This window comes from Periophthalmus magnuspinnatus, chromosome 13, assembly GCF_009829125.3.
Source record: "Periophthalmus magnuspinnatus isolate fPerMag1 chromosome 13, fPerMag1.2.pri, whole genome shotgun sequence".
Taxonomy (NCBI): Eukaryota; Metazoa; Chordata; class Actinopteri; order Gobiiformes; family Gobiidae; genus Periophthalmus; species Periophthalmus magnuspinnatus.
In genome coordinates, this window is record NC_047138.1 from 30,719,777 (window position 1) to 30,742,572 (window position 22,796).

The 22,796-nt window shown below is 44.3% G+C and overlaps 1 protein-coding gene across 1 annotated transcript in view; it reads right to left on the reverse strand.

Annotated features, from left to right (window-relative positions):
• Positions 1 to 2,010: 2,010 nt before the first annotated feature.
• LOC129456718 (zinc finger protein 729-like) overlaps positions 2,011 to 22,796 on the reverse strand; it is a 38,813-nt gene continuing 18,027 nt past the window's right edge. Inside the window, exons 5-6 of the mRNA XM_055225826.1 lie at positions 19,851 to 21,296; positions 2,011 to 3,164 (exon numbers count right to left, since the gene is read on the reverse strand). Of these exons, the coding sequence (XP_055081801.1) occupies positions 2,051 to 3,164; positions 19,851 to 21,296 (2,560 nt within the window). The 3' untranslated portion in view covers positions 2,011 to 2,050. The remainder of the gene's footprint in view (positions 3,165 to 19,850; positions 21,297 to 22,796) is intronic.

The following is a 22,796-nucleotide window of genomic DNA, read 5'->3' on the forward strand; positions in this document are numbered from 1 at the left end:
ATTCAAAGTGCTTTACAGAATAAGAAAGACATTAAAATCACACAAATCAAAGATAAATTATCACAAATAATCATCATAAAATTAATATTAAAACAGAAGAGTGCAGAATAAAAACCTTTCAGTCGTATGCACAGCTAAAAAAAAACTGTTTTGAGCCTGAATTTAATCATTGTCAAAGTAGAGGCCTGTGTCACATCTTCAGGAAGACTGGTCCAGGTTTTATTTGCATAAAACTGAAACACTGATTCCCCATGTTTAGTCCTGACTCTGGGCACCAGCAGGAGGCCGGTCCCTGAAGTCCTCAGAGTGTGAGATGGTTCATGTGGCTCATGTGGGAGATGTTCTTTGGTGCTGGTCCATGGAGAGACTTGTTCACACAGAGCTGCTTTAAAGTCTATTCTCTGAGCCACAGGAGCCAGAGACCTGAGCCACAGGACACATGTGTGAAGTACTTCCTGGTTCTAGACCTGAGCCACAGGACACATGTGTGAAGTACTTCCTGGTTCTAGTCAGAACCCGAACAGCAGTGTTCTGGATGTTCTGTTCTGTCTTAAAGCTCGTTTGGAGAGGCCAGTGAGCAGGACGTTACAGTCGTCTAACCTACTGGACACAAATGCAGGATAAGTGTCTCCAAGTCTGTTTTTTTGCACTAAACCTTTGTTTTTTGCTATGCTTTTAGGTGGTAAAAATCTGCAGATGTTATTGATTTGATGTGGCTGTTAAAATTCAAGTCTGAATCCAGTATTACCCTTAGATTTCTCGCCTGATTTGAAGGTTTTAGAGAGAGAGACTGGAGGAGATGCTGACACTTTCTCCATGTTTCTGTGGCTCAAAGATGACGACTTGAGTCTTGTCTGAGTTTATCTGGAGAAAGTTGTTTTTCCTCCACACACTGATCTTCAACTTCAACTTCAACTTCACTTTATTTGTGTCCCCCATGGGGCAATAAGTTTTACAATAGAGAGAAAACAAAAAAGACAAACACATATAAAAACATTGAAAGGACACAAGAAAAACCAGTACATTTTTGTCTATCCACAGAACAGGAAAAATACCCAGCGGTAAGTAAGATTAAAATGGGTTTCTACCCTGAGCAGCATTTAAAAGCAAAATGGCTGCAGGAATAAAAGAGTTCTTGTACCTATTACTCCTCACTGAAGGAAACCTGAGCCTAGAGCCAGAAGGAAGAAAACTAAACTCATCATGAAGAGGATGAGCATCATCAGACAAGATGCTCAGAGCCTTCCTTCTCACCTGTCTGGAGAACAGCTCAGACAGAGAAGCCTGCTGATCTGTTGATGCAGTGAGTGAATCCACTGGTCCATATTCACCTGCTGCAGTGACACATAGATCTGAGTGTCGTCTGCAGAGTTGTGGTAGGACACATTATTGCTGCGTATTAACTGGCCTAACAGCAGCATGTAGAGACTGAACTACAGGGGTCCCAGGATTGACCCCTGTGGCACCCCACAGGTCAGAGACATTTTATCTGAGACACATTATCCAATTTCTACAAAGTATTCCCTGTTTTTTTAGATAGGACTTGAACCAGTTTAGTGATGTACCACAGATGCCCTCCCAGTCCTCTAGTCTCTGTAGGAGGATCCCATGATCCACAGTGTCAAAGGAAACACTCAGATCTAACAGGATCAAGACTGAGACTTTGCCTTCATCAGTGTTCAGGCCAATGTCATTTGTCACCTTGATAAGAGCAGTCTCACTGCTGTGGCATTTCTAAAGTTCCTTGATTCATATGTAAGACATAAGACATGACAAGCAAATGGTCTAAAATAAAAGGTAGACTTTATTTTCTCATTTTCTTTATTTTACTTTTATTATTGTCATCACAGCATCCATGAAGAATAAACTTTGTTATGGGGTAACACACAAGAGTGTTTCTGTGAATCAGAACAACTTGTTTAAAAAAATAAAATAAAATACAAATAAGATGGAAAAAGTAAATTCCAGCTGAAAAGTTTGGAATAAAAAAAACTTTGCTCACGAAAAATATATGTTAAGATTAAGATTTTTTCACTTATGGTTTTTGACTCTACACAGAGGTCGACTCCACAGTCTGGAGTCTCTGAAGCCTGATCTCCAGCTTTTTGAGTCTGACTTTAGCCTCACATGATCCAGCCTCAGCAGCTCTGTCTCCTTTAGTGTGTTCAAGACAGTGCACTTTCAGATGAGCAGGTCCTCCCACACTGGTCACAGCTGCTGCTTTTCTCTTCAGTCTGGAAACTTGGTTCAGACGGTTCCTCACAGATCTTAAAGCCTTCCCACTCTCTTCACAGTCGTATGGTTTGTCTCCTGTGTGTGTTCGGTAGTGACTGGAGCGTTGCTGCGATGTTTTAAAAGCCTTTTCACACTGACCACACTCATACAGTGTAGAACAATTATGAATTCTCATGTGACTATTCAGATTGGATGAAATAGAGAACGCTTTCTCACACTGGTCACAGCTGTATGGCCTTTCTCCTGTGTGGATTCTCATATGTACTTTGAGTGTACTCGAGTCTTTAAATGCCTTCCCACACTGGTCACATGTGTATGGCCTTTCTCCTGTGTGGATTCTCATATGTACTTTGAGTGCATCAGCTCGTTTAAATGCTTTCCCACACTGGTCACAGCTGCAGGGGCTTTCGCCTGTGTGGATTCTCATATGTAGTTTGAGTGCACCAACCTGTTTAAATTCATTCCCACACTGGTCACAGCTGTATGGTCTTTTTCCTGTGTGGATTCTCGTATGTTCTTTGAGTGTACTCGAGTCTTTAAATGCCTTCCCACACTGGTCACAGCTGTATGGCCTTTCTCCTGTGTGGATTCTCATATGTACTTTGAGTGCACTAGACTGTTTAAATTCATTCCCACACTGGTCACAGCCGTGTGGTCTTTCTCCTGTGTGGATTCTCATATGTACTTTGCGTGCAAATGAGTCTTTAAATGCCTTCCCACACTGGTCACAGCTGTATGGCCTTTCTCCTGTGTGGATTCTCATGTGTCGAACCAGGTTACCAGAATGTTGAAACTCCTTCCCACACAGGTCACATTTAAATGGCTTCTCTCCTGTGTGAGTTCTGTAGTGAAGTTTGAGACTGGAAGCATTTGGCCACATCTTTCCACAATGGTCACATGTGAACTTCATTATCTCGGATGCTGTAGTTCTGCATTAGAACAAAGGAAAGTAGATGTTAATGTAGTAAATTATCTAAACACTGTATTTTGATGTGGCTTTGTACGACAAGAAAGTTGTCAGTTTGCATGATTAAGTTTTTATTTTTATGTAATATTGTTGCCAGTAGCAGTAATGGCCCCTTGTCTGACTGTCAGGGACACCTGATGTCCCTGCCAGGGGAAAAGTGGACCACTCACTAATTTGTTTTTCTCTTCTCTCTCCCCAAGGACACCACACCGGTCTAGAGGCAGTGAACCTAGCAACTTTTGCATATTTTCTGTACATCAACCTATTAAATGACATTTTTTGTCAAATAAAAACAAGTCTCATGTCAATCTCTAACTTCATGGTGACTCTTTAAGCCATGCGTCGGTATCAAAAGACTCTCAAATTGAGGTAACAGACAACTTTTACAGGGGGATGTGAGAATAATTCTTCATGTAACATAAGTATATGTGACAATTATTCTTTGAGCTATTTGCCTGTGTGGAGACTCCAGCGTGGAATGTTAAACGTACTTTGAAACGCCTGTGAAAACACCTGTTTTGTTTAGTTCTTCAGTGAACCCAGATAACATGTTCATGTCTGTACATACCAAGTTAATAATTAAGAGGGTGGGACACGTGGCGCTTTTCTTTCTTGTAAGAGGTTTCTGGGCTGTTGTGTATATAAGAGCCACACTGGCCATGATAAAACAAGAGACGGTGAGGAAAATCAACTTGAATCAAGCCTGTATCTGCTTGAGACAAAAATAAACAGACTGAATTGAGAATTTGCTTAAGTCTTCTGGACTCTTGTTTTCAGTTCGCCTCTGGGAAAAACCTACAGGGATTTAATCCTCTTTGACCCCACTTGGACGACAGATAAGATATACTCACAGGAGTAGTGGCAGAGAGTTCTTCAAGTCCTTTAACCAATCAGTCAAAAGTTATGTTTCAGGCCTGGCATATAGAGCAGCTTCTTCTGTGTCCAGTGGCTACCCCTTCTCTGTCTCTGAACATTGTTGCAGTTGGTTAAAAGCTCCTCCCTCCACCCATCTCCACTCTTTTGATTGGACCACAGCAGCCAGTCGGGAGCGTTTGAGGGCGGTGCAAAACTCACATGAGACGGACATTATTCTGCCCCACAAGACAAAAGGCAGCATTACAATAATAAAGGTAATGAAGTGTCAGTCAGCCAGGTGGATCAGTCCATGGAGCTGTGGGCTGATGGGCTGAGGCAGAGGTGTGAAGGGCTGAGGGAGTGGGGCACTGGCAAAGTGAAGACATGTGGCTGTGTGGGGGAGGAGAGGGGGATGGGTTAAAAAAAACAGGTTTACATCACTGACTCACTACAGCCTCCTGAGGCTAAAAATCAAATATTTACAGGAGCTACAATGACCTGCAATCACCAAGTCATGTTTATGATTATTTCACAGGTCTTTACACTGCACACAGGCACTAGACAGAGATGTCCACTGTCCCCATATGTTTTCATCAAACCAAACCCCAACTATTAGAAAAGAACAAATCCCCAGACCCTCCAGAAAATCAGTCTTAATGCTGAACGTCTGACTGTACTTACAAACCAGAAGTCCTCACTACAAAGAACAATAAATGTAAATGACCCTAAATCTAAACTATTTCATCAAAATAAGACAAACCAGAAATGTAAATACAAGGTGATTTTTATATAGACAATTTTAATGACCCCTTTATTGTCACTACAACTACTAACTATGCTACAAATACCAATCACTGCACTGGCCCTGGTTAGACTTATTATAGAGAATTATTAAGACCCACAACCTAATGTCATCAAAGACCCACTAGATATTTAAAAAAAAGATAAGGTCAACTTTTCAGTGGCTCAAATATATTATTAAGCCCATTGATTTTTCACTTGCCTGAAGGCACTGACAGAAATCTCATGAAAACAGAACAAAGTTTTTGTATTACATTTGATGTAAGTGTTTACTGTTTGTCATAGTAGATAAAGTTATATTTGTTTTGTTTGACTTTCATCCCAGGAGTTAAATTGGAAGATTGCATATTTTGGGTATTTTTTCTGCTTGGAAGTAGAGTAAAATGTTAAACATTCAGACTGATCTTGTGGTGGGGCTGGGGGTGGTTCCCCTCCAATAGTTTGGATTTGGTCTTAATGAAAATAAATGGACATAGTGGACATCCCTGTCTCGTGCCCTTGTAAAAAGACCTGTGACTTAATCATAAAGACTAACTTAAGATTACTGGTCATTTTAAATCATGTAGATTTTTATTAATTTTTTTTTCACTTAGTCTTCACTTTGACAGTGCCCCACTCCCTCAGCCCTTCACACCTCTGCCTCAACCCATCACCCCACAGCTCCACGGGCTGATCCAAATGGCTACTGACACTTCATTAGGCCCGAGCCCCTACAGGGCGTAGGGCCTATTGCGTCCGCAACGATGAGTGCTTCGCACTCATCGTTGCAGACTGTCTTCACGAAGTTGCACGCGAAGCCCGCAACTTCGTGGCAGCACCGCGACCTTGCACAGACTCCTGTGTCCTAGCAACCCATGCTGTAGGCATGGGACATGCATATTTGTTCTTGCTAGCATGTCAGCGTCAACATGGCGAAGCCCATTGACTCAATGTTGACGCTGATGCAGCGCGAAGCGCTCATGTCCCCAAACACACTCCTGGCATCGAGCCCTATCCAAGCCCCCATGCCGCAGGCATGGGCCATACTTATAACTGCTAAAATGAATGGAAGTCAATGGGAGGTCAATGGCGGACCCCGACGTCATGGCGAATGACGAGCGCGTTAGCGCTCGTCATTCGGCATTGACCCCACGGTGACGTCGGGAAAGTCGAGAGCTTTCAAAAAACGTATAATATGTCATTGTAATGTTATCGGATATATTGTTTTTGCTAAAAATATTATTATTATTTTTTTATTTTTTTATTTCTTTCTTCTGCTCTTTGAGCAGTAATTTGACCCCCTGAACATATTCAAAAACTCACCAAATTTTGCCCAAAATTCAGGTCTGGCGAAAAATTTATTTTTTTATGTGGTGCATCATTGGGCATAAAAAAAATGGCGTGACAGCGCCCCCTGCAAAAGTCAAATTTTTGACGTCAATGGGAGACGTCGACGTCAACTTTTTCATACAGCCACGAAATTCGGTACACGCATGCTTCAAGAGATGCCAAACAAAAAAGATTATTATGGCCATGCCCTCTGACGCACCGGAAGTCGGCCATCTTGGATTGAAAATTCCAAAATGCCGAGTCAGCGTTTTCGCTGACCTCACATTTTCGTCAACTCCTCTGAAGGCGCTTCACCTGCAGGGCTGAAATTCACTGTACACCATCTAGACAAGTGGGGCATCAAAAGTTATCCAATTTATGATGATCCCTATTACGGTTTCCGTGCGGCGAAGCCGCAAAATTCCATCGGAATTTTTGCAATTTTCAAAAGCCAAAATTTGCTCCCGTTTGCGCATGCAAAGTCCGATTTGGCTCAAATTCAAATCAGTTGTAAAACTTTTGGGCCTAAAGCTACTCATTATGTTAGAAACTAAATTGGCGCGATAGCGCCCCCTACAGAACATCTAATAAATTTGTATGGAAGGCCAAAAATTTTGTTTTCCCAAATGTTACCAAATTTGACACAAAATTCCATTGGGTCATCCCAATCAATAAAGTCAATCAAACGTATGTCGTCTTTTGCACCGTGTTGCCATGGCGATGCGCCAAACTGCCAATGTTATCCTAATGGGAAACCTCCCAATTTTTCCCATTCATGGAAAAAATATTAGTTTCATGGAATAATGTGAAATTTGGCACCATGACTCTTCATGTCATCCTGATCAAAAAAGTCAATCAGACCCAAGTCATATTTTTCACTGGGTTGCCATGGCGATGCGCGAAAGCGCCCATGTTATCCTAATGGGAAAATTTCCAAATTTTCGTACATTTCAAAGTCTTATAACGACTTATTCGCTTCATTGAGGAATGTGAAATTTGGCACAGTGATTCTTCAGGTCGTCCTCGACAAAAAAGTCAGAGGGGCCAAGTTTGTATTTTGCACGGTGTTGCCATGGCGATGCCTGGAAAACCCATGTTTTTGCATTTTGTGCATCAGCACTTCCGATGTGTTTTGACTTGTTTGGTGACAAGTGCAGCCCAAAGTTGCAATAAAAAAGGGACAAGTGGCGCGTTAGCACCACCCACAGGGAGTGCCGGGTCGGCCGAGTGCGAAGCATGGCCCGCGAGGGCCGTTCGATGCCGCTTGCGGCTTTAATTACCTTTATTATTGTAATACTCCCTTTTGTCTTGTAGGATCAAATCAGAATCAGAATCAGAAGACTTTTATTGCCATAGTCTGTGAACACAGTTCACAAACTAGGAACTTGCTTCGGTGAAAAAGTGCAACATAAACACACTGAATAAATACAAATACAAATAAGGGCATGCACAAAGTTAAAAAGATATGCTTAAAAAAAAATCAAGTGAAATACTTAAAGGGAGAAAAATATATACAACAGCAGCATCAGAACAACAGTGACCGGTATTATAAAGTGTCCAGTTTAGTGCAGATATTATAAAGTGTTCATGAGACAAACAGCAGAGGGGAAGAAACTGTTCTTATGGCGAGAGGTTCTGGTCCCAATGGACCGTAGCCTCCTGCCAGAGGGAAGTGGCTCAAATAGTCCATGTCCAGGGTGAGAAGTGTCAGCTGCTATACGGCCTGCTCGCCCCCGAGTCCTGGAGACGTACAGGTCCTGTATAGATGGAAGGCTGCAGCCAATCACCTTCTCAGCAGAGCGCACAATGCGCTGCAGTCTCTGTCTGTCCCTGGCAGTGGCTCCAACGAATCACACAGTGATGAGGAGGTGAGGATGGACTCAATGATGGAAGTGTAAAACTGCACCATCATCTGGACTGGCAGCCTGAGTTTCCTCAGCTGCCACAGGTGGAACATCCTCTGCTGGGCTTTCTTGATGAGGGAGCTGATGGTCGGCTCCCACTTGAGATCCTGGGTGATGCAGGTGCCCAGGAAGCGGAAAGAGTCCACAGTGGTGATGGGGGAGTCCGTCAGAGTGAGGGGAGGCAGGGGGGCTGTGACTTTCCTGAAGTCCACAATCATCTCCATTGTCTTCTGGGCGTTGAGCTCCAGGTTGTTGCTGCTGCACCAGGACACCAGCCAGTCCACCTCCCTCCTGTAGGCAGACTCATCGCCGTCCGAGATGAGTCCAATGAGGGTGGTGTCATCCGCAAACTTAACCAGTTTGACGGAGTCGTGGCTGGAGGTGCAGCAGTTGGTGTACAGGGAGAAGAGCAGGGGAGAAAGTACACAGCCCTGTGGAGATCCTGTGCTGATAGTCCGAGTGTCCGAGACATTCTTCCCCAGCCTCACGCGCTGTCTCCTGTCCGTTAGGAAGTCAGTGATCCACCTGCAGGTGGAGTCAGGCACGTTGAGCTGAGCGAGCTTGTCCTGGAGCAGAGCAGGAAGGATGGTGTTGAATGCAGAGCTGAAGTCCACAAACAGGATCCTGGCGTAGGTTCCCGGGGAGTCCAGATGCTGGAGGATGAAGTGAAGGGCCAGGTTAATGGCGTCGTCCACAGACCGATTGGCTCTGTAGGCAAACTGCAGAGGGTCCAGGAGGGGGGAGATGAGGGACTTGAGGTGGTGCAGGACCAGGCGCTCAAATGACTTCATGACTACAGACGTCAGTGCCACAGTTCTGTAGTCATTAAGTCCAGCCAGTGATCCTGGGCTTCTTGGGGACGGGGACAATGGTGGACAGCTTGAAGCAGGCTGGGACATGACATGACTCCAGGGAGGTGTTAAAAATGTCCGTGAAAACAGGAGCCAGTTCCTCAGCACAGTGTCTAAGGGTGGAAGGAGAGACACCGTCCGGGCCCGCTGCCTTACGGGGATTCTGCTTCCTGAAAAGCTTAGTCACGTCCTGCTCCACAACTGTGAGGGCAGTGGGGGGGGGGGGGGGGGGTCCGAGGTGGGTTTGGAGGTAATGTCCATGATGGTGAGGGAGGAGGGGGAGGGGTGTGAGACTTCAAACCTCGCATAAAAGCCGTTTAACTTTTCTGCTAGTTGTTTGTTGTCCACGGCGGGAGGGGCTTTGGGCCTGTAGTTGGTGATTTGCCTAAGCCCTCTCCAGACAGAAGCAGAGTCGTTGGTGGAGAATTGCTGCTCCAGACGTGTATTGTATTTCGCTTTAGCCTTTTCCACCTCTTTGCTAAACGCATACTTGCAACGCCTGTAGCCCTCACGATCTTCTGCCCTGTAAGCCATCTCCTTTTCCCTCCTCAAATGTCTCAGTCTGGGTGTGAACCAGGGTTTGTCGTTGTTAAAAGTCGCCCTGGTGCTTGATGGAACAATGCTGTCCTCACAGAACTGAATGTATGACGTCACAGTGTCTGTGTACTCATCCAAACTGTCTGTGGCCTTGAACACATCCCAGTCTGTAGTGTCCAAACACGTGCGAAGCTCCTCCACAGCCTCACTGGTCCACTTCTTAGAAGTCCTCACAGCAGGTTTGGAGAGTTTCAGCCGTTGTTTGTAAGCAGGGATGAGGTGAACCATGACGTGATCAGAGAATCCTAGAGCAGCGGAGCAGCAGAGGGCACGGCTCTGTAAGCTCCACTGATTGTTGTGTAACAGTGATCCAGCATCTTCTGCTCTCTCGTCGGGCATTTAATAAACTGTTTATATTTGGGTAGTTCCTGGCTCAGATTTTCTTTATTAAAATCCCCCAGGATGATCAGTAAAGAGTCCGGGAAGGTTCGCTCCACATCCAGAATCTGCTCCGCGAGCACGCGCTGGGCCTCGTGCGTGTCCGCGCACGGAGGGATGTAAACAGCGGCCAGAATGAATGAAGTGAACTCACGTGGAGAGTAGAAAGGCCTACAGTTAATGAAAAGATATTCCACGGCGGGAGAGCAGTGTTGGGAGATCACAGTCACATCCGTACACCAGGCATTGTTGATGTAGAAACAGACACCTCCACCTTTCGTCTTTCCCCCGGAGAGTCCCCGTTGTCTGTCCGCGCGGAGGAGTTGGAATCCCTCCAGTTGAAGCGCACAGTCCGGGATACGCTCATTGAGCCATGTCTCCGTGAAGCATAAGACGCAAGAGGAAGAGAAGTCTTTGTTTCTCCTCATCAGCAGCGCCAGTTCGTCCGTCTTGTTGCTGAGTGAGCGAACGTTAGACAGGAAAATCCCAGGTAAGGGCGTGCGAGCGCCGCGTCTCCGGAGGCGCACCAAGGCCCCTGCCCGCTTTCCTCGTCTTCGGCGTCTCACTCTTTTGGCCAAAGAGTGAACAAAATCTACTGCAGGAACTAAAAAGACTGGCAGTAGATCAACAGGAGTGGTAGTTCTGATGGATAAGAGCTCTTCACGGGTGTAAGAGCACGCGAACACAGGACAAACACACAAAAACAAAAAACACACAGCACACCAAATCACCAGGGCGACCGTACGTGGCGCCATCTTGGATTTCAATGCTTCTGATTAGGCAGTCTGGTCCAATCAGTAGACAGGCATTAACATTTTCTCACATTTCTCTCTTGTTTAAACACTTTCAAAGTTCAAACCTTTGTAGACTAAAAAAATAAGCACAATATTATAGAACAAAACCAAATACTGTACAACACTGTAAATAAAAATGACAGCTTTTAGAAATGCTGTTACAAATTTCATTTTAATGATCAATCTACGAGGTTGCACACATAAGAAATGATTGATAGTGACTCGTGTATTTCACAGTTCCTCTGACCTCTTCGTCCTGGCGCCTCTTCGTCCTGGCGCCGCTCCGCTGTAATTAGTGATGTTCCCTCTGACACGGAGCTTCAAACCAAGACCCAAAACTCGGCAGGGTTTTTTTCTGAAACACTGCTCCGGAGCTTGATTCAAGTCACGTGACTGATGACGTCTGAACCAATTCACCGCTTCATTCGGACTGAATCAGCTGACTGGTTTGGTTCAATGGGCGGAGCTTTGAAAATCTGACAGGTCTCAGTTGTGTTTAAAATGGCTGAAACAATGCGATGCGTTGCCTATCTGGTCAATACTATTTGGATTGATTTGATTAGCGTTCGTAGGTCTGTCGGTGCCGTCGAACAAGGTTATTTGTTAACATATATTTCAACACTTACTTACACAAAAGAATACATTTACAAAAGAATAAACCACACATACATCTCATTTTTAATTTGCAGGTGAAGTGTTTGCTTTGTTCCCGTCATCAATGATGAGGCATTAATGTGTCAAACATGAGGATGGAGCCAGTAGTGCTGCTGTGATGACGTGTCCACCAGCACCAGGTGAGTGGGCATAATGTTTTCAGTTTCAAGCAATATATATAGTGTCACTTCCATCCTTCACTGCACTTCTGTAAATGTTTATGAGCAATGAGTCCAGGTTTGAGTCTATAAAATGATTATTAAAATGTAATAGTGAGCTAGAATTATACATTGCAACTTTTACACTTAAACCTTTTCCCTGCAGTCTCATTTGCATGGTTTTGTTTCTGCTAAAACTAAATTAATTTATTGTTCTGCTACCTTTTATATTTTAGGGAGCAGGAAGCAGGAGCTTGATGAAGCTGTAGTGGACTTCATAGTCAAAGATTCCCAGCCTTTCACTGTGGTGTCTGATCCTGGCTTCCGTGCTCTGGTAGATAAACTGGATCCGACATACACCCTTCCATCAAGACAGGCAGTTAAAGCCATGGTGGAGAGGAGGTATGTGGAGGAAAAGGAACAGGCAAAGGCAGCCCTGCAGAATGCTAACAGTGTCAGCCTGACTGCAGTCATGTGGACCTCTATCAACATGGATGTGTATTTGGCTGTTACCTGTCATAGCATTCATTCAGGTGAACTCTCCACCACCCTTTGGGAGTTCAGCCTTTTCCTATGAGTTACACAGCAGAGAACATCGCTGGAACTGCTCAAGAGCTTTTAAGGGAATGGGCTCTGGAAGAGAAGGTGAAGTGCTTGGTGACTGATGCTGCAGCAAATATTGTGCAGGTGCGGCATGCCGTCTGCCTGGCACATGCACTGAACTTAATAGTGAAAAAGTCCATGGATGCTACTCCTGGTCTAGATAATGTATGATCAAAAATGAGGCTGATGGTCACTTATTTTAAATCAAGGACCACAGCAAAAGAGAAGCTGCAGCAGATCCAGGTGCAAATGGGCCGTCCTGTCACAAAATTAATAATTGAGGTGGACACCAGATGGAATAGCACCATGAGATGATGCAGCAGTTTAAGAGCAGAGGGAAGCAGTGGCAGCTGCTCTGTCTACTCTGCCCACAGATTTTCAACCACTGACTACAAACGAGTGAGAGTGTGCATCCCAGTGTAGAGGTGTGAAGGGCTGAGGGAGTGGGGCACTGTCAAAGTGAAGACATGTGGCTGTGTGGGGGAGGAAAGAGGGATGGATCAGCTTTACATAATTGACTCACTACAGCCTCCAGAGGCTACAATGACCTGCAATCACCAAGTTATGTTCATGATTATTTCACAGGTCTTTACACTGCACATGGGAACTAGACAGGGATGTCCACTATCCCCATATGTTTTCATCAAACCAAACCCCAACTATTAAAGAAGAACAAATCCCCAGACCCTCCAGATACTCAGTCTTAATGCTGAACATCTGACTTGACTTACAAAGAAGTCCTCACTACAAAGAACAATAAATGTGAATAACCCACAACATAAAGTAGGTCATCAAAATAAGACCAACCAGACAATTTCAATAACCCCTTTATTGTCACTACAACTACTAACTATGCCACAAATACCAATCACTGCACTGGCCCTGGTCAGACTTATTATAGAGAATTATTAAGACCCACAACCTAATGTCGTCAAAGAGTGGCTCAAACATATTATTAAGCCCATTGATTTCTCACTTGCCTGAAGGCACTGACAGAAATCTCATGAAAACAGAACAAAGTTTTTGTATTACATTTGATGTAAGTGTTTACTGTTTATCATAGTAGATAAAGTTATGTTTGCTATGTTTGACTTTCATCCCAGGAGTTAAATATTGATACAGATTCATAGATTTAACATTGTGAAGGATTGGAAGATTGCATATTTTGGGTATTTTTCTGCTTGGAAGTAGAGCAAAATGTTAAACATTCAGACTGATCTTGTGGTGGGGCTGGGGGTGGTTCCCCTCCAATAGTTTGGGTTTGGTCTTAATGAAAATAAATGGACATAGTGGACATCCCTGTCTCGTGCCCTTGTAAAAAGACCTGTGACTTAATCAGAAAGACTAACTTAAGATTACTGGTCATTTTAAATCTTTTTTTTTTTTTTCACTTAGTCTTCATTTTGACAATGCCCCACTCCCTCAGCCCTTCACACCTCTGCCTCAGCCCATCACCCCACAGCTCCACGGGCTGATCCACCTGGCTACTGACACTTCATTACCTTTATTATTGTAATACTTCCTTTTGTCTTGTAGTACAGCATAATACTTGTCTCTCGTGTGATATTTGAAAAGCCGCCCATTTTCAAATGCTTCTGATGAGGCATTCTGGTCCAATCAGTAGACAGGTATTAACATTTTCTCACATTTCTCTCTTGTTTAAACACTCTCGAAGTTCAAACCTTTGTAGATTTAAAAAAAAAATAAATAAATCGTCCTGGCTCCTCTGTAGTGTCTTGTAATGTTCTTTTTCCTGCAGTCACTGATCCTCAAAGCTAAAGCAGACTCCATCCTTACCATGGTCTTGTTGCAGTTACAACTCTTTTTGCTTCCTTGTTAAAACTTATTGCTGTTGTCATCCTTATGTTATTTTCCTCCTTTATGTGATGAACCGAAGATTTATTCTGTAATGGCGCCCCCTACAGCCGCGTAACATCTACCCTCCCTCAGCATGTGTAGAAATCCAACTTTTTCTGCAATCGTTAGCCTCTTCCTCTGTACTGTACAGGAGCCTTATGGTGCGTTCACACCGGGGCGTCAGGGGCGTTGAGTTTTCATGCAAAGCCAAAAAAAGATAGAAATGATCAGACAGAGCAACATCCACCACAATGACATTTGAAATATTTACTCCTTTTGTAATGAGCAGGTCCAGAGTGTGTCCTCTGTTGTGGGTCCCCAGCCAGGGAAATTCACCTGTCCAGCAGCAAAACAGAGACACAACACAAATTGCACACAGGTATAAAATCACAAAGAATACAAAGATAAGAATACAAAGATAAGATAATAAAGTGCACCCGATCAGCAAGAGCTGTTATACAGTCTTATAGCAGCAGGAATAGCTGATCTACTGAACCTCTCAGTTCTACAGTGCATCGAGAGAAGCCTGGTACTTGTGGCTGCTTCTCTGAGCTGACACAGTCTCGTGCAGCGGGTGTCTGCTGTTGTTGAGGATGGTCTGCATCAGACTCCTCATCCTCTTCTCCACCAGCTCCCCTACAGAGTCCACCCACCCATCACCGACACACACTTCCTGATTAGCTTATCAAGCCTGTTACGGTCCCGCACAGTAATGCTGTTTCCCCAGCACACCACTCCAAAAAACACAGCACTGGCTACAACAGAATGGTAAAAAGTATGCAGAGACTGATTACAGACAAAGGATTTAAGCTTCCTAAGAAAGAAGAGTCTGCTTTGTCCTGTTTTGTAAGCTGCAGTTGTGTGCGCTGACCAGTTCAGTTTGTTGTCCAGATGAACTCCGATATTTATAAGACTGGACAACCTCAATGCTCTCACCAGCAATTACAACTGGATGATGGGGAGGGAGTTTCGGTCTACGGAAGTCTACAATCATCTCCTTTGTCTTAGATGTATTTAGAACAAGACCGTTTCTCTCACTCCAGACTGTGAAGGCAGCAATAAGGTCTCTATACTCCATTTCATTCTCTCCTTTTACACATGCCACCACTGCTGTATCATCTGAATATTTCTGGATGTGACAGGATTCGGACATATATGTGAAGTCAGCAGTGTATAGAGTAAAGAGAAACGGCGACAGTACTGTCCCCTGCGGGTCCCCAATGTTTGTCACCACTGTCTGAGATATTGCAACCCACCTTGTACTGTGGACGTTCTGTGAGGTAGTTGTGAATCCAAGTGATTAACATGGGATCCACTCCAATCACCTCCAGCTTTCCTCTCAGAATTTGAGGTTTGATTGTATTGAAGGCACTGGTGAAGTCAAAGAACATGAGTCTAACATACCCCCCTGTCCCATCCAGGAACGAGAGAGTTTTGTGTAACATGTATAAAACCGCATCATCCACCCCCATTTCCTCCTGATAGGCAAACTGTAATGGGTCCACAGCTTGCTGCACCAGTGGTTTGAGAATCCGAAGTAAAAGCCTCTCAAAAGTCTTCATAATGACAGACGCCAAGGCCACTGGTCTATAGTCCTTTACCCCTGTCAGCCTCCCTACTTTAGGGACCGGAACAATGCATGACGTTTTCCACCGGACTGGGACTTGTCCAGTACGAAGACTCTGGTTGAAAATAGTTTTAAGAGGCAGGGCCAACTCGGACGCACACTCCTTGAGGAGCCTAGGTGCTACCCCATCAGGACCAGCAGACTTCCGGGGACGCAGCCTGCGTAGCTCAGCACGCACTTCATCAACAGAGAAGCCACGAGCAGCAGAGGTGGAGCAGAGCCGGGCACAGCAGAGCCGGGCACAGCAGCAGAGGTGGAGCAGAGCCGGGCACAGCAGCAGAGGTGGAGCAGCCGCCGGGTGGAGCAGAGCCGGGCACAGCAGCAGAGGTGGAGCAGCCGCCGGGTGGAGCAGAGCCGGGCACAGCAGCAGAGGTGGAGCAGCCGCCGGGTGGAGCAGAGCCGGGCACAGCAGCAGAGGTGGAGCAGCCGCCGGGTGGAGCAGAGCCGGGCACAGCAGCAGAGGTGGAGCAGCCGCCGGGTGGAGCAGAGCCGGGCACAGCAGCAGAGGTGGAGCAGCCGCCGGGTGGAGCAGAGCCGGGCACAGCAGCAGAGGTGGAACAGCCACCAGGTGGAGCAGAGCAGGGCACAGCAGAGGTGGAACAACCGCCGAGTCGAGCAGATCCAGACACAGCAACAGAAGTGGAACAGCCTCTGGGTGGAGCAGAGCAGGTCCCAGTAGCAGAGGTGGAACAGCCACCGGGTGGAGCAGAGCAGGGCACAGCAGCAGAAGTGGAACAGCCGCCGGGTGGGGTAGAGCTGGGCACAGCAGCAGAGTTGGAGCAGCTGTCAGATGGAGAAGAACCGGGGGCTGAGTCAAACCTACTGTAAAAGCGATTAAACTCATTGGCCATATCAGCATTGCCCAGTGTCTCAGCTCTTTTGTGCTTGTAGCCAGTGTAGCACGCATGTAGCGCATGTGGCTCAGAAAGAGGGTGAATTGATATTTTGAACTTGGATATTGAGTTGGGCTAAATCAGAAGAGTTAAGTATCGGCTCACTGGGAGGTGGGAGAGCAGTGCAATAAACCAGACTGGAACAGATTTACTTTGTGGTTGGTACCATGTATTGCAAGTAAAACATAAAACACAAAATTTACTAAATCTGCAGAATTTCAGTATCAGTCTCAATATTTTACCCTTAGAGTAAGGCAAAAATAAGTGCACTTTCACAGTTTAGGTTACACAATACAACAAACAATACAGCACTCGATATCTCCCAAAAATGGGGCATACAATAGAACAAAAATCAGGTTGCCACTGATATGGGCTTAATTGTCCATAAAATTTCCCTTTTAGTCCATATGTTAAAGTTGTGAATGCGAATGTTTGAGTCTATGGGAGGGACAGGCTGCAACAGCCTCCTACCAGACCGCAGAGGGCTGTAGAGTTGAATGTGATTTTCCAGTTCTTGGTAGGGCTCCTAGCTCGCCATCAAATATTGTGCCCAACCCGAGCACACCTGGCCTGTATTAAACAGAATTACCTTTTAGCAAAAGAAAAAAAAACTATCACTTTTAGTATTAGCTGTCTTTAGTTTAGTGTACACAAAATCCATGTAAAATACTGTTTGTATAAATACAATTACAATTTAAATTGACCATGTTGACAGTAATGCGCCGTGGTATATTAACAGGCATGTATGTAATGATAATGCTTTGTAGCACTTGACAACCAACAGACTCACCAAATCCCCTTGTTCGCGTCAGAACCCGCGGTCTTTACCCAGCGTCCGTGATAATAGTAGTGGCTCCTGTGAGTTTAAAACATGTAACGGTAGTTTTAGAAGACGGATGGTGTTAGTTATTGCAAAAATAGCGGAGACAAGGTACCTGTGCAGCTGCCCTGTTGCGCTTCCTCCCAGCTCTGACTGGAGAGGAGCGCAGCTGCATTGTATGAAGCGCCATTAGCGTGTGATTGGCTGAGGTGGTCACGTGAGGGGGCTAAGATTATACGGGGCGTTTACTGATATACGGGAAATGGGAATTTGCAGTTACTATAGGTAAGTGGATTTTACACCTGGGTTACACCAGTGATGGTCTTCATGCCCTTTCACACTTCTCTTGTATTATTAGACCGCAGGTTCCTCTGTAGACCACTTCCAAAGTCCCTTCTGGCCTTCCTTAATCTCTTCTTCAGATCATGTTGCACACTCTTTACCCTATTCTGATCCCCAGATTTAAATGCCTCCTTTTTTAAGTTCAAGAGACCCTTAATGTTGCTTGTAATCCATGGTTTATTGTTCGAAAAGCAACAGACTGTTCTCATAGGCGCCACCACATCAGTACAGAAGTTTATGTAATCAGTGACTCGATCTACTACCCCATCTATGTCATCATCCGACCCCTGTGCATCAGTAAGTGTTTTCCAGTCTGTGGACTCAAAGCAATCCTGCATAGCTTCGCCAACCTCTGCAGTCCACTTTCAGAGTGATCGACTGGTTGGAGGCAGTCTCATCACACAAGGTTTATAGAGGGGTCTGAGGTAAATCAGGTTGTGATCAGATTTACCCAGAGGCGGCATAGACATTGCACTGTAGGCATCTTTGATGTTGACATAACATAGATCTATAGTATTGTTATGCCTTGTGGGACAGTTGACATACTGCGTGAAACCTGCTAAATGTGAGCTTAAGTCTACATGATTGAAATCTCCTGATATGATAACACAGGCATCAGGGTATGCAGACTGTAGCCTCGCGACAGCTTCCTAGATGACGTCACACGCGACTGTGGGCGCTGCGCGAGGTGGAATGTAAACAGTAATGGCGACGACGTGAGTGAACTCTCGCGGCACATAATAAGGTCTTAAACTGACCGCTACAAGCCATCACGACAGCAGATCTTCTCCTTTACTGTAATGTGTCCGGAATGTCCCCATTTGTTGTTCACAAGCAGCACAAGCCCACCCCACTTGGCTTTTCCACACAGTTTTGCATCTCTGTCAGCACATACCATAGTGAAGCCGGTTATGCCAACAGTGGTGCTACAAATACCAATCACTTTATTGGTCCTGGTTAGACTTTTAGAATTTTTTTTTTTTTTTCTCCCATTGGCGGGAATAACTCATAAGAGAATATCTTTAAGTGTACGGTGGCCTAAATATAAATCCCCAGAAAGGAATGAGAATTTATGAAAAATGCTAAATATTGTTGATCAGAGGTGATGAAATAATTTAAGTAAGTAATTATTAAGCCTATTGATTACTCATCTGAAGGCACTCAGACAAATCCCATGAAAACAGAATGTTTTGTATTGCATAAGACAGAAGTGTTTGTTTGATTGACAACCAATAATCAACAACTTAATTACAAATGTTTATGTAAGAAAAGCTCACACTGTTTCAGCCCTTTGTGTGTATGTATTTGTGGCATTTCTAAAGTTCCTTGATACATATGTAAGACATAAGACATGACAAAGCAATTGGTCTAAAATAAAATGTAGACTTTATTTTCTCATTTTCTTTCTTTTACTTTTAATATTGTCATCACAACATCAATGAAGAATAAACTTTGTTGTGGGGTAACTCATAAGAGTGTTTCTGTGAACCAGAAATTAAAGGTTAAACAAAGCAAAAAAAAAAAAAATTGAAAAAATAAGATGGACAAAGTAAATTCCAGCTGAAAAATTTGGTATTAAAAAAAAAAAAAGCTTTGTTTGAAAATGATAGGTTCACCTTTTTAACCTATATTACAGTTCAAAAGAGAAGAGAAGACAAGAAAGATTATTTTGTCTCAATATTGAGGAGAAAGAGCGGGGAGGCAAAAACCTTCAGTTACAGAATCACCTCGCACCCTCCTTCTGAAGGCCCCCACCGTTTTTCTCCTCCCTTTATTAACTTAGGAACCCTAGTTACAAATGCACTGCTTACTCTCAAGGGATGGGGGACATACACTTTGCAAGCAGTATAAAAACATATGACGAAATTCACAGAGAAATATATTCTGTTTTTGCATTTCTAGAAGGTCACTCTTCCCCTTCGCACAAACATCCTCCCATGATGTTTCTGTTTTAGGGTTTCACAGTGACCTTCTTCCCGTGGGATCCTGCACTTTCAAAAGACATTTTCTGCAAGACTCAAGAACAAACATTAGTGCAGATTACCTAGTTTACATAGTTGAATATAATGATTATAATAAAGAGTGAACATTACAGTACCTTTAAAATGAACAGTAAGATAACATAATATAACTTGAATATATATTTTGAATCCAACAGAAAAAAATCTTAATCTTAACACATAATGTTTGTGCTTTTTGACTCTACACAGAGGTCGACTCCACAGTCTGGAGTCTCTGAAGCCTGATCTCCAGCTTTTTGAGTCTGACTTTAGCCTCACATGATCCAGCCTCAGCAGCTCTGTCTCCTTTAGTGTGTTCAAGACAGTGCACTTTCAGATGAGCATGTCCTCCCACACTGGTCACAGCTGCTGCTCTTCTCTTCAGTCTGGAAACTTGGTTCAGACGGTTCCTCACAGATCTTAAAGCCTTCCCACTCTCTTCACAGTCGTATGGTTTGTCTCCTGTGTGTGTTCGGTAGTGACTGGAGCGTTGCTGCGATGTTTTAAAAGCCTTTTCACACTGACCACACTCATACAGTCTAAAACACTTGTGAATTCTCATGTGTCTATTCAGACCGGATGAAGAAAAGAACGCTTTGTCACACTGGTCACATACGTATGGTTTTTCTCCTGTGTGGATTCTCATATGTACGTTGAGTGTATCAGCGCGTTTAAATGCTCTCCCACACTGGTCACAGCTGTAGGGGCTTTCTCCCGTGTGGATTCTCATATGTACTTTGAATGCACTAGACTGTTTAAATGCCTTCCCACACTGGTCACAGCTGTATGGCCTTTCTCCCGTGTGGATTCTCATATGTACTTTGAGTGCACGCAATTCTTTAAATTCCTTCCCACACTGGTCACAGCTGTATGGTCTTTCTCCCGTGTGGATTCTCATATGTACTTTGAGTGCACCCGATTCTTTAAATTCCTTCCCACACTGGTCACAGCTGTATGGCCTTTCTCCCGTGTGGATTCTCATATGTACTTTGAGTGCACGCGAGTCTTTAAATTCCTTCCCACACTGGTCACAGCTGTATGGCCTTTCTCCCGTGTGGATTCTCATATGTGCTTTGAGTGCACCAGCCTGTTTAAATTCATTCCCACACTGGTCACAGCTGTATGGCCTTTCTCCCGTGTGGATTCTCATATGTGCTTTTAGTGCATCACCGCGGTTAAATGCTGTCCCACACTGGTCACAGCTGTATGGTCTTTCTCCCGTGTGGATTCTCATATGTGATTTGAGTGCACCAGCCTGTTTAAATTCATTCCCACACTGGTCACAGCTGGATGGCCTTTCTCCCGTGTGGATTCTCATATGTGCTTTTAGTGTATCACCGCGGTTAAATGCTGTCCCACACTGGTCACAGGTGTATGGCCTTTCTCCTGTGTGGATTCTCATGTGTCGATCCAGGTTACCAGAATGTTGAAATTCCTTCCCACACTGGTCACAGGTGTATGGCCTTTCTCCCGTGTGGATTCTCATGTGTCGATCCAGGTTACTAGAATGTTGAAATTCCTTCCCACACAGGCCACATTTAAATGGCTTCTCTCCTGTGTGAGTTCTGTAGTGAACTTTGAGACTGGAAGCAGATGGCAACATCTTTCCACACTGGTCACATGTGAACTTCATTCTCTCGGGTGCTGTAGTTCTGCATTAGAACAAAGGAAAGTTGATGTTGACGTAGTAAATGACCTAAACACTGTATTTTGATGTGGCTTTGTACGACAAGCAAATTGTCAGTTCGCATGAATAAGTTTTAATTTTTATGTAATATTGTTGCCAGTAGCTGTAATGGCTCCTTGTCTTACTGTCATGGACACCTGATGACCCTGCCAGGGTAAAAGTGGACCACTCACTAATTTATCTTTCTTCTCTCTCTTCCCCAGGACACCAGATTGGCCCAGAGGTGGTGAACCTAGCACCTTTAGCATATTTTCTTTACATCAACCTATTAAATGACTTTTTTTTTTTTTTTTAAAGAAAAACAAGTCTTATGTCAATCTCTACATTCGTGGTGCCTCTTTAAGCCATGGGTCGTAACAGTAGCAAAAGATAAATTGAGGTAACATTTACAGGGGAATTTAACCATCTTTGACCCCACCTGGATGACAGATAAGATATACTTACAGGAGTAGTGGCAGAGAGTTCTCCAAGTCCTTTAACAAATCAGTCAAAAGTTATGTTTCAGGCCTGGCATATAGAGCAGCTTCTTCTGTGTCCGGTGACTAACCCTTCTCTGTCTCTGAACATTGCTGCAGTTGGTTAAAAGCTCCTCCCTCCACCCATCTCCACTCTTTTGATTGGACCACAGCAGCCAGTCGGGAGCGTTTAAGGGCGGTGCAAAACTCACATGAGAGACGGACATTATTCTGCCCCACAAGACAAAAGGCAGCATTACAATAATAAAGGTAATGAAGTGTCAGTCAGCCAGGTGGATCAGTCCATGGAGCTGTGGGCTGATGGGCTGAGGCAGAGGTGTGAAGGGCTGAGGGAGTGGGGCACTGGCAAAGTGAAGACATGTGGCTGTGTGGGGGAGGAGAGGGGGATGGGTTAAAAAAGCAGGTTTACATCATTGACTCACTACAGCCTCCTGAGGCTAAAAATCAAATATTTACATGAGCTACAGTGAGCTGCAATCACCAAGTCATGTTTATGATTATTTCACAGGTCTTTACACTGCACACAGGCACTAGACAGGGATGTCCACTGTCCCCATATGTTTTCATCAAACCAAACCCCAACTATTAGAGAAGAACAAATCCCCAAACCCTCCAGAAAATCAGACCTAATGCTGAACATCTGACTGTACTTACAAACCAGAAGTCCTCACTACAAAGAACAATAAATGTAAATGACCCTAAATCTAAACTATGTCATCAAAAAAAGACCAACCAGACATTTAAATACAGAATATGCTTTTTATATGGACAATTTTAATAACCCCTTTACTAAAAGTATAATTACTAACTATGTTACAAATGCCAATCCCGGTGTAAGGGTAAAGCCAGGGGTAGTCACAGCTACTGACAGAACAAAATGATGCTATGAAAATGGAACACTAACTGATTCATTCAACATAGTTTGCTTGTAGTACACAGCCACATCGAAACACACAGTGTTTAGGTCATTTACTTCATTGATATCTACT